The sequence below is a fragment of the Microcebus murinus genome, chromosome 6, assembly GCF_040939455.1.
Source record: "Microcebus murinus isolate Inina chromosome 6, M.murinus_Inina_mat1.0, whole genome shotgun sequence".
NCBI classification, from domain to species: Eukaryota; Metazoa; Chordata; class Mammalia; order Primates; family Cheirogaleidae; genus Microcebus; species Microcebus murinus.
The window spans coordinates 36176013-36188255 of NC_134109.1; the positions used below are offsets into that span (position 1 = coordinate 36176013).

Here is a 12243-nt window from a genome sequence, read left to right on the forward strand (position 1 = left end):
CAAAATATTTTTTAAATAGTTTTTGTTCTTCAGAAGACTAAGCATACCATTGGACTGCTTTGTAACATAATCCAGTACAACAGAAGTCTGGCTAATTTTGTTTTTTAATGAGAAACATTTGCGTTGTACATACCACAAAACAGCTTCAAGTTTCTGGACCAATTCCCCGTGGCCGAAGACTTAAACAAAACCTGAAGCAGCACTTTAAATGTGAAAAAGTCTTAGAAAATTAACTTACAAAAACATCCCTATCAAGTCTGTCATTTTGGCATTTACTGTACATTAGTCAAAAGCTCAAGCTAAAATCTGATTTTTTTCTTTAAAAAATCAAAGTTTACATTATTCATACAGAGTCAGCATTGTTAAAAAATATGCACAAATAACCACATCCATGCAATAGAATTTCTTTAAAAATTTAAAGCAGTATAAAAGAGCAGACCTAGGTACTGAACAGAACATTTTGGTTTATAACCTGTAGCTTAAAATTGCTAGCTGATCAGAGTAAAACAGATTCTAAACATTATAAATATGATTGTTTCGATCAATCAGCTAAGGGTGCATATGAGTTGCTGGACCATTTCTAAGGTGAAATCTGCTTGCTTGTATCTACAATACATAGTATGCGATGAACACCACTGCTCATTGACCATATTAACTACATAACGCTGTTTTACAAATAAATCAGAATTCACAAAGTGCTTGGCTCTTCGGGAAACTGCCATTTCCAGAGCTCCCTAAACCAATCAACTAGCTTTGCCAAAATGCCCCGGGTGACTGCTGCCCAGGTCCCCTTCCCCCCTGGCGAGGAACTTCATTTGAAAGCTTCCCTGGGCTCCAGAGAGGGACGAGCCCAGAAGGAGGCGTGTGCAGCAGGTCCCTGGACCTTGCCAACGCTAAGAGTCACTCACAGATTGGTCTGGGGCCATGAGCTGGGCGCCCAAGGCAGTCGGGCTGGTGGTGTGGCAATGTGGCGGCTGAGCCCTCTATGTGGGGGGCGGCCCGTTGGTGTACCTCAGCATGGGGTAAAAGGACCGGGCGAAGTTGTTGGCCTGAGTGCAGCTGTAGTCTTCTTCGGAGGAGGGCAGCAGGCAGGCCAGGAGCAGGAGCAGCAGCAGGAGCAGCTGCAGGGGCAGCGCCGCCCTGATCACCCGGGAGAGGAAGGAGCGCTGTGGCCGCGCCCCGCCGGGCACCCTGCCAACAGAGGAGGTTAGAGCTGATGGGGAGGTCCAGGGGTAGGGAACCCACTCCTGTCACCTGACCCCCTGCCAACGTAAATAAGAAATCCAGGATTAAAATGGGGCCAACAGCTGGGGTTTAGTTTTGGAAGAGAAGCCCAGCCCTTTCCAGACCAGACAAAGCCCAATTTTTACAAAGACCTTGATCGTGGCACAGGCGAGACTGTGCGGTGGGGTTGTGGAGCAGGGGAACTTGTGACTATAAGGACACGTTACCTGCTCTCTGTCTCCTTCTCGCCTTCTGTAGTTCTCTCTCCTCTGAATTTCTGGATTAAAAAAGAAAGCACTCAATTACCAAATTAAAGACAGTTTAGTCTTATGAATGATAAACATCCTTCCTTAAATTATATACCTCCCTTAGGTCATCTTCTTGCATTTTTTTTTTAAAGAGACAGGGTCTCATTCTGTTGCCCAGGCTGGAGGGCAGCAGAGAGATCACAGCTCACGGTAATCTGGAATTCCTGCACTCAAGGGATCCTCCCATCTCAGCCTCCACAGTAGCTGGGACTATAGGCATGTGCCACCACACCTAGCTTTTTTTTTTTTTTAATTTTAGAGATGAGGTCTTGCTATGTTGAAGTCTCAAACTCTTGGGCTCAAGCAATCCTCCTACTTTGGCCTCCCAAAGTGCTGGGATTACAGGTGTGAGCCACTGTGCCCAGCCCCAAACTTTTGAGACCAGAGTGCTACATTTGAGGTTAAACTCTATGAGGAAGAAAATAATAGGGTTTGTTAAACTACGGAGTTTCTCGATCCAGTTCATTGATCTGATTTTGATGGAAAAAATCAGGAAGCCCCTTCAACAATGCAACAAGTGCTCTTTCGCAACCTGCTTCGATCCCAAAGAAGAGGAACTGACTAGAAGAGGGCCTTTGAGTTAGGTCTTTACGAAGAATATTTTAATAACATCGTCATCATCTTTGGAGTAAGCCTCCCCACTGATCAGCAGGTTACAGCGGGGATCCACGCTGTCACAAAATGTCTGATGGGGCCTTGGAGTCCCAAGTTCCAATCATCTGAGTAACTTTCAAAAATAAGTGGCAAACTTGCCACAGAAGGAAGGGGCTCTCACCTTCGCATGGGGGGCTGGCACCGATGCAGCTGGCGGCTGGTCCCCTGTGTCTGCCTCATTTAAGCCGGGCAGGGATGGGTCCAGGTTCTGAAATTCAGACCCCAAAGGTTCAGTTCAGGGAAAGAGAAGCTTCTCAATAGTCTCAAGAGCGCAGAAATGTGCTCCGTGCAGATTCTTCATGTGCAGCTCGCCCCTCCCCTAGCTTACATCTTTCTTGAGGAAGGGGCTTCTTCTATTGCTCTCACCCCCCCACTTTAACAGAGATTTTTTTTCAGACAAATGGGAATGCAAACAAGGCAAGGTCGACTATTTGCATTAAAAACTGATAGCCGACAGCAAGGAGATGTGTTTAGTAGCAGCGAGAGGGGGACCGAGAGGAGATTGCATTTAGTAGCAGCGAGAGGGGACAGCGAGGAGATGCGTTTAGCAGCAGCGAGAGGGCCACCGCAACAGCTCCGGCTGACGGCACCACCAGGCCAGTGGTGCCAAGGCTGCAGCACTTTCTGCTCACGTGGAATATGACATCTAAAAGTCACAAGTGGACTCACCTGCCTTCCCTGCAAGGACATTAAATCCTGGGACACTTGTTCCAGGAGCTGTTTGAGTTTCTTCTCAATAACATGGACCTTCTCTTCAGCCTCAATGTAGTCTTCTCCTCGCCCCTTAATAAGAAGGCTGTTTGAAATCTCCTGTAAGGAGTCTACTTGAGGTTGACGTTCCACTAGCTCCTTTTCCAGTTGCTGAAAATAAAAAAAAGCGTCGGTTACTTGACAGTAGGGAAGCCAGTGTGGCCAAATGATGCTTTCTCAGTGCCAGGAGCTGCAGGGCAGATGCTGGGTGGTCCCTGACTGCAGAACCTTCTACTTCTCCTAACTGCCTGGTCCCGCAGCCCGGCACTGTTTAGATGGCAAGGAGGCTATACCCTGCCCCTATTTTTCATTCCCTTTAACTCTGAAGACAACTGTGATGCTGGAGAGACTAGAGGAAAGACGTGAGGGGGGTAATGTGGGAAGACTAGACCCTCATCGACTAGGGCAGGAAGTCAGGGAACTCTAAATTAGTTGATCATTCAAGAAACAAACAGCAGCATAACCACACTACTTAGAAATATGGAGGTATGTCCCAGCCCAATCGGCTTCAATTATTAAGGGTGGTTTTCTTCCTCGTTGTCCAATCTGGTAGCCATTAGACAGGTGTGGCTATTTGAACTTAAATGACAGATTCAGTTCCAGTCCCACCAGCCACATGAGTTAGTGGCTGCCACGCTGGGCAGTGCTGATATGGGCACTTCCGTCATTGCAGAGCGTCGTATTGGATGCAGCTAGTCTAGAGAGTGGGGCTTTACAAAGAATCAGTACCAAAACATGTTTTTTTAAACAATGGCCAGCACTCTGATTAAATTTAAAATGTTTAAAATTAAGCCACATATTAATGCAAACTCATGGATGAAAATGTCACCTTGAGCATAAGTGAGAATATATAGATCTCATCTTGGTTTGTCAGTGACAAACACATGAAGACAAAACTCTCCTCCAATAAGACAGACATTTCTAAAATGGATACAGAAAACCCACACAGCTCACGGCTTTAGAGCCAATGAGCACCATCTGTCCCCGCAAGTGAGCAGTATTCACAAGGGAAAAACACTTCTAGTCAAATGGCCTTAAGTGTCTCAGGATGTTACAAAAGCCTCTGTCCCCTGTTCCTGAGCATCCTGAAGACGTCTTGCTCAGGACTGTGGCTCTTCGCCCCTTCAGACCATTCCGCTTCAGCAGTACAAAGGCTGCCCAGGAGGAAGAGGAGGGCTGATGGCACGTGTCACAGACAAACACCACTAATACTGTTGTTCACAGAAGCACTAGGTGAGGCTTCCCGAGTACCCTGACCCACCGCAGCTGAGAGAGGCTGGTGGCAGCGCAGAGCCCCGTAGGAAGAAACTTACCATGAGTTCCTTCTGACACTCCAGGAGAGCCTGGGGGTCTGCCTTTGGGTCGGTGACATGAGCCTTCTGCCTTCGGCTCTCAGCACTCGCTAACCATAGTAGCAGACTTTGACTCAACTGGTGGAAGTCCTTAAAAAACAACATACATCAGAGCACTGCCTTTTCTTGGAACTCTGGAAGGAGCACTGCTGTAGGGCAGCTCGCTGCTTCCAACCCAGCACAGTCGTGTGCTCCTCTTGCCTTGTCCAGGGCATAAAAGGGCCAGATTTAAATTAAATGCCAGGGACCCAAAACTAGGGAAAGGGAAGGCAGGGAAGGAGAGTGAGCACACTTGGTGCCGTCCCACGGGGCAGCACGTGAAACCTGCCAGCAGGAAGGGCGCCTTCAGGATGCTCTGAGCTTAAACATGAAGACCACCCACATTATTCGACAAATCTGCTGGACGCGGTGGTGGACGGGCTGCGGGGGCTCCCGTTCCCTACAATGGGGGTCTGAGCCGATGCAAGCTGAGCGTGTATTCACGTGGCAGTGCTTGGCTAAGATTCTCCACACCACCTCCTCTAGACCTAGAGAGAACCCTGTAGGGTAGGCACTCAAATGACTCCCATTTTTCAGATGAGAATCCTGAGGTCTAAGAGGTTCAATGGTTTGCCCAAAGTCACACATCTCGTAAGTGGCAGAGCAGGGTCACACGGCTCCTCTATTCCAGGGCCAGGTCTCTTGATCATTCAGGCAAAAGGACAGAGACAGGGAGTGGTGGGGCGGCATCTCTGATGCACAGGCTGCTTGCCGGAGCCCGCACTCCGAGTGGGCCTGGGTGGGAGAGCGGGTGGAGCACTGGGTCTCTGAGACGGCAGGTGGGCCTCTTTGGGAGCAAATGGTAAAGCATGCGTGTTTCCTGACACGAGCCACATTTGGCTGTGCCAGTGCAGCCCGCCCGAGATAAAAATATCTGCTGCTCCCACCACGTGGGCCTGGCTGCAGCCAGCGGGGGCAGCTGGGTGCCGAGTCAGCGTACCTGGCACTGCATGAGCGACTGCCGTAGGCCCTCTCTCCAGCTGTCCGCTGCGCCCTGTGCCGCGTCCCAGCACCGGCTCAGCTGGTGGAGTTGGCTTTGGAGCTCCGTGGATTCGGCGCTCTCGGTCTGCAGAAATTCCTTGCTGCTCTCGTTGGCAGAGACCACTGACGCCTTGTAGGTGTCAAAGGCTTTCAATATCTCCTACCACGGAGGGGGAGGATCAGGTTAGACACTCTGAAAACAGGGACGAGGGGCTCATCTTCAACCTCGGTAGGGATCGGATCTTCCACACACCCTCCCGAGCTCGCCTGTGACTGGCTGGGAAGCATCAGGTGAGGAGCCGCCGCACAAGGTCAGTGAACTTGGCCGGCCGGGCCCCAGGGCAGAGGCCTGCCTTCGGGTGGGCAGACTCGACCTCCTGCAGACCTCCGTAGCCCCTGCTCTGTGACTGGCTTAGTAACATCTCTGGACCAGATTAAAAGTTTTCCAGAAAAAGCATATAAAATTATCCTGCTTTGCCCCTAGATATCCCAGAAATGTTATCTTTTAGGATGAACAGTAACCCCTGATATATTAATGCATAAAGTAAAACGAAAGTACATGTATAGAGTGCCTGGACACCCCAGGACTCCTGCCCTGGGTCACAGGAGCTCAGGCTCATCCTCGGGGCACCCCAAAATGCAAGGCTCCAACTGTCCCTCTGCTGTGCCCCCGGCTAGTTCCAGTGGGGCCAGGGTGGATTATGTGGGTGACAAATCCCAATCACATACAACAGGGTAAACAGTTCAGGCCACAGGACTCACCAGTAGGTGAGTCTGTCCTCCCCAACCCCGGCCCTTTCAAGCCAGCCTCCACTCCTAGTCTTGCCCGGAAATGAGGCATGCACAGTTTGGAAGGGTGGTTTCTAGCTATCTGACAATGGCCACCAGCACCTCCAGAAAAGTCTAGAGGTACCTTGGAAGTCAGATCTTTCTAGCACTTGGGGATCTGAGCCACACTTCCCCACTGTTGCTCTGGGCTTTGGGATCATTTGGAGATAACTCTTCCACATGAAAACAAAAATTTACATCTGTGTGTCCTTGCCACTTACACAAGAGATATGGAAGAGACTGACCTGTACCATACCCCATCTGCAAGCTGCGTCTGCACCACTAACAGATTTGATGTATCTGTCCAGCACAGCAATGCATTCACACGTGGAATAATTCTTCCTCTCCACACTTCTAGCTCACCTGCAGTCTCTTCACTCTGAGTCCCATTTCCTGGATGTCAGAGGGCGGCTCTGCCATCTTTAACATTTCCAGCTCTGCTTCAGTTTTTTTCAGCCAACTGGTGATGTCACTGATATCAGAGTTCAGCTGCTGCAAGTTTGGTTTTGTTCTGAATTTACTGTGAAGTTCCTGCGCTTGAATCAGTTCCCATCTGTCAAAGGCACCTGAAATAAAAAGCTGCCGATTTAAAAAGGCAATAATGCGAACAGATTTCTCTGCCGTCAGCTAATTGGGGGTCAGGGTGATAAAAAAACTGAGGGGGATGCCTGCCGCAGGAGCATCCGGGTTTGGGAGTTCTCTCTCCTCCTGGAGCATGGAGTAGCGCGTGTCCCCTGCTCTGATCCGAGGCCTACACTCCCACAAAGGCAGGAACGAAGTGGGGCGTGGGGGGTGGGAAACCCAACTTGTTGCCAATATTTGCTGTTGTCTCAAGTTCAGCACTTCAGTTCACACTGAACAGTTTCAAGTTTTCTGCTTTGGGCCATGAATGATCAGGTGAACGCTATCAGCTTTACTTTAGATTTAATTGAGTAATTACAATTATTGAACTGGTCTAGTGAGGAGACACCTGAGACAACACTTTGATCATCATCTTCATATCCGATCTTTATATAAGTCACTGAAATCCTGCACTTCACCATATAAGGCTCATCTTATCAATATTTAAAGAATAGTTTCCACATGAAACTGAACGGCCCAGGGATTTGTTTATAAATACAAATCAGCTGACATAAAAATAACATTGGCAGGTATAGGGTAAGTTCAGCAGTTTTGGTGAATTATATAGTTGGTTAATTCCTAATTAATGCTCTGTTAAGCAAGGACCTAAATGCCCAACCAACCCCAAATACCACACCCCACCTCTCTTAACTGCCAGGTGGGCAATACCTGACTGCGGTCCTGTTCCTCCGGCCAGTCTCTCCTCTTCCTGCTGTGGGCTGCCGTTCAAGACTCTTGGGCCTTCTTTGCCTGGAGTTAATAGCAGCTTTACCTGGAATGAGCCAATTTTTAAATTATTGTCTGTAAATTTTAAAGGCTAAAGAACAACTAGTTTCATTTTAACAGGCAAGACATAAGGAGATGGGGCCCTTTCCTTTGAAGGGTATTTTGCTCGTCATACAGAGGTGCAGCAGCATGTGGGTAGCGTTTATAATTAAACAGAGCCGATGGCAGAAATAAAGAGGTGGGCCGGGCGCGGTGGCTCACGCCTGTAAATCCTAACACTCTGAGAGGCTGAGGCAGGCGGATTGCTCAAGGTCAGGAGTTCGAAACCAGCCTGAGCAAGAGCGAGACCCTGTCTCTACTATAAATGGAAAGAAATTAATTGGCCAAATAATATATATAGAAAAAAATTAGCCGGGCATGGTGGTGCATGCCTGTAGTGCCAACTACTTGGGAGGCTGAAGCAGAAGGATCGCTTGAGCCCAGGAGTTTGAGGTTGCTGTGAGCTAGGCTGACGCCACGGCACTCACTCTAGCCTGGGCAACAAAGCGATACTCTGTCTCAAAAATAAAATAAAATAAATTAAAAAAAAAAAGAAAAAGAAATAAGGAGGCAAAGGCTCAGGGAGGGGAAGCTGATGCCACATCAACAAGGGGAGGAAAATGGCCAGTTTTAATTTGCATGCTTCCTAACACTCCTTGAATGAACCACGCAAAACAAATTAAAAACAATTGTTGAGCTGACCAGACTGTGACCATGCTAGCCCTTTTGCATTTTCAGTATTTTACAAAATTTTACTTATCCCTCTCCATCATTCTATCATCACTGGGAACCGGAAACACATGGAGGACAAATCCACCTCCCAGGGGCATTCATTACCAAGCATTTATTTTTCATTGCACATATTGACTTTTCTGTTATCACAGAGCTGATTAGGCTATTATCTCAGGCCTTTCCAAAAATAAATGTATCCCTTTTAGAAAAGCCATGCTTTCTTTGGATTGTGTCCATATGCCCTATTTGTGTTAAAAAAAACCAAAAAAACAAAAAACCCTGCAGATTTGTGGTGACATGGTTTTAGACACAATAAAAGGGTTGAGCTTTTGAAAACGGCCAGGTGAGGAACAGGAACGTAATGGCTGGGAGAAGCCAAATTACACGTGCCTGGGATGGAAAGCAAAGGGTGGGTACGGGGGGTCTCTTCCTCTGAGTGTCATTATTCCACACCACAGAGGGACAGATTGAAAATGACAGCTGCTTGCTAAGCAAGAGGAAGAGTTTCTGAGTCAGGCATGGACAGTCCATTATCAAATGACTCAGATTTGACCATGTAAAGGCAGAACCGTCTCCAATTATGTAGCAATATTCTCTCCTTAATTTCAACTCTCCTGTCGTTAATTCTCTGTGCTAAAAACGACCTGAGGTCAACATTAAACCTTACACTGCCCCCGAGTAGCTGCCTAGCCAGAGCATGCCAAGAACTCATGCCGCCTGAGGAAAACGTACCTAAGGAGAAAGAGTCGCTGCTATCAACAATAAACCGATACAGGAGTGATAATAACAATGACCGTCACTTCTGAGGACCTTCTGTTACCTTTATACACATCGATCCTAACAACTATTAGGTAAGGTGGGTTTGTCCTCAGGCAGGAAAGGCTTCCGGAGGCAAGGCCAGGTGCTTGAGGCCCCATGGCAATGTACCGGCAAGGCTGGGAATCAAACCCGGGTCCTCTGCAGCACACCATCCACTCTGAACATGAAGTCATGGTTTTCTGAATAGATGTTGTGGTCAAAAGGTAAATACGACAAAGGCGCGGGAGCTCAGGAGCAGTTCGGGGAAGCCGGCATTTGCTTCCTCACTATGTGCACGGACAACTGACTCAACAGTACTCATCGCTCTATGTCACGCCAGCACACACAAAGATGGCATTTGGCCAGAAACCTATCTCTAAATCTGGTCAGTTTTGCCAGGGTTCTAATGAACTATGGACAGCTCAGCAGTGTTATTGTCACCATGAGAAAACCAACTCGAAACGTGCCCGGGGAGTGAGCATACACAGTTTACACCCAAATCTCTCCGTTTTATGCATTTTTACTACTATTCACACACTTGGGTTATATTCCCAGAAGAGTCAAGACTTACATAGGGTGGTTTATAAGGGGTGCTGGAATCTGAGGGGATGGGTGGTCTATCCCTGTCACCCTCCATTTGTTTGTAGTGATGCTTGGGGCAGGAGGGGCTGTCAGGAACGTGCCACGAGTGGCCATCAGAAATGGATTTACCTGAAACAAAAAACAGCAAGTGACAGTCCGTTCTCTCCAACCAAAGGACTCATGTTTAGTGACACAAAAAAGGTCATGGGTAACATGGCATCAGGTTACAGTATAAAAATGAGTTCTGCAGCTTTCCTTGCAAAGCATGCATGTTTGCAAAATGTCAGTACGTCCCAGAAGGGAATGAAATGAGTCATGCAACTGAGTGACATTGTGCCTTCACTAGATGGGTTCACAATGGAGCACGACAAACACGATTTGCTGTGGGATGAGTGGCATTTGGAGCCGGGGACTCGAGTGGTGGGGATGTTGGGCGGCAAGGCTGGGTCCGGGGGCCTCCCAGGAGTGAGGATAAGTCTGAACATCGGGATGGACTTGGGGACCAAAGGGCTGCTGTGGCTCCCCCACCCCCACCGCAGAGGGGAACGGGGCAGAGGCTAAAGGTCACAGCTGGAAAGGAAAGTTTCTTCTCCTGCGGCAAACGTGATAGCACCTCTACCCCCACCCACCCTCGTCCCAGGAGATCACCCTAAGCAAGGAAATAGTTCCAAGCCAAGCCACCACGAAGAAAGCTTGGCCCATGCCAAAGAACTTCGGTTAGATGGAGGAAAAATAATAAAAAAAATAAGGCACCATGAAAAATTCCCTTCTGCACAGGCCTGGGGGAAGGGAGAGGGATGGCGTGGAGACGGCTCTGTTGGGAGGGGTTCCGTAAGGAGCACGCAGGATGGGTGAGTACGGCAGTGTAAATACACCATGACACAAGGACGGAGGCGCATGGTGTCCACAGAAGGCAGAGGTCAGACATGACATGGGAGCGAGGTTTAGGATGCAGTGTGCGCCACAGGGTACTGCCATGTTGAGACACATGCATGGGCAGGGGCCTACCAGAAGACGCTTTCAAAGTTTTTGTGGTCATTTTAAGATATGCCTCAGGATTTTCAGGGATTTCTACATCTGAAAAAGAATAATGTCATTTTCCTCACTTGGAGGTGCCTGTGGATTAATGCCCGAGTGTTAAGTTAACATAGTAGGGACCCTGTCAGCTGGAAGGAGACAACTACCCTTTGTCTTTTTTAGTAAAAGGATTTTGAAAACTGGAAGGATTTTTTTCCAGCCAACTCCTGGCTGTCCAAAGCAGTTGTGGGGGGCGTAGGAGGACGGGAGCTGCTTTATCTACCGATACTCCAGAGCCCTCAGTGAACAGCTGCAATGTCCAAATGGGAATTTCATTGCTTTTCTTCCTTTCATTCCACCTGTAATAGGAATGAGTCTATTCCCAGGTGAGTCCGGGGTGGGCAGGGCAGACCACAGGAAGCCACAGGTTGGCTCGGCCGCCAGCTGCACTCTGGGTAACCGAGAGCCAGCCGTGTCGCTAAGGGGCTGAAAACATATAACCAGGCGGGTCACCTCCGAGGGCCCTGGGAACGGGCCGTTACCTGACAGCGCACTGTAGTACGGGCCCTCCTCGTCGTCTTCGTGAGAGGAGGAGCCCCCCACGTCACCTGTGTGGTCCCACTCCAGGGGGATGGAGTCCACGCTGACAGGGGTCTCGCAGCCAGACCGCTCGTGCCCCGGTGCTGGCGGCACTAGATGGCACAGGGACTGAGGTGACGCGGGCTCCTCGTTCTCCCCCCGTTTACACCACGAGTCGGTCCGGATCTCTCTGGGGTCTTCCACGTCCGTTTCGTTCTCAGAAGCCTCCTTTTCATCTTCCAAGCCCTAAACAGGAGTATCCAGTTTTTCGAATTAACCATATCCTAGGATATATCACACTTATTGTCCAGCAGTTTCCGAAAATAACCACCAATATAATATTTCTGAGGCAGCTTTTAAAAGAATCAGGTTTCCAGGTCCTGTTTCTGGTTATTCTAGTTTAGATAATTTGGCGTGGGGGCTCAGGATCCGTATTTTCCAAAAACTTCACCTTTATTTCCCAGGGGAAAAAGCTGAAGTTTGATAATCTGAGTTAAATAACTTTATCAAGAAGATAAGGAAATAGTGGCTACAGTTTCATTGATGGTTAATGGCAGGTTCCTTCATGAATCAGGAATGCTAGAATGTTCTGGATAAGATTCACAACTTCAAGGACCATCCACAGCAGGTTCTTTCTTTCTTATCCCCCTCTCACTGCTCAGTGTCTGCCTTCTGCTCGTGCTGTAATGTAACGCCCCTCTCAGGCCAGGAAAAATGACTGTATACTAGTATACTTAAAAATGAGAAATTATAGGGTAATTTTTGAGGCTATCTCTGATGAAGAAATAACTACATTTGAAGTTGACCAGATGTAGACAAAAACAAAGAAAAAGTGGCCCGTCATGCTGGTCAAAGGTCATCCTTAAAGCTGTGGTACACAAAGGCAGTGAACTTTGAAAAATGGCCCCAAATCCACCTGAACTACCCAGGCGGCCTTTTTGTCAAAGAAAACATCAAAGTTACTTTTGAAAACTGATGTATTTAACACTTTAAAGGTGGGAACAAGGTACCAG

At 48.3% G+C, this 12243-nt stretch overlaps 1 protein-coding gene across 8 annotated transcripts in view; it reads right to left on the reverse strand.

Moving 5' to 3' along the window:
• Positions 1–86: 86 nt before the first annotated feature.
• The window catches only part of SYNE2 (spectrin repeat containing nuclear envelope protein 2), a 306127-nt gene continuing 293970 nt past the window's right edge, over positions 87–12243 (reverse strand). For 7 of the 8 annotated variants that reach the window (XM_076003979.1, XM_076003977.1, XM_076003981.1 and 4 more), the window contains 11 exons: positions 11194–11476; positions 10643–10711; positions 9624–9763; positions 7427–7529; positions 6500–6702; positions 5268–5468; positions 4250–4378; positions 2856–3047; positions 2308–2394; positions 1452–1501; positions 87–1191 (listed from right to left, as the gene is read on the reverse strand). In XM_076003979.1, coding sequence (XP_075860094.1) covers positions 984–1191; positions 1452–1501; positions 2308–2394; positions 2856–3047; positions 4250–4378; positions 5268–5468; positions 6500–6702; positions 7427–7529; positions 9624–9763; positions 10643–10711; positions 11194–11476 — 1665 coding nt within the window. In that variant the 3' untranslated portion in view covers positions 87–983. The remainder of the gene's footprint in view (positions 1192–1451; positions 1502–2307; positions 2395–2855; positions 3048–4249; positions 4379–5267; positions 5469–6499; positions 6703–7426; positions 7530–9623; positions 9764–10642; positions 10712–11193; positions 11477–12243) is intronic. The other variant, XM_076003980.1, reaches the window with a different exon arrangement.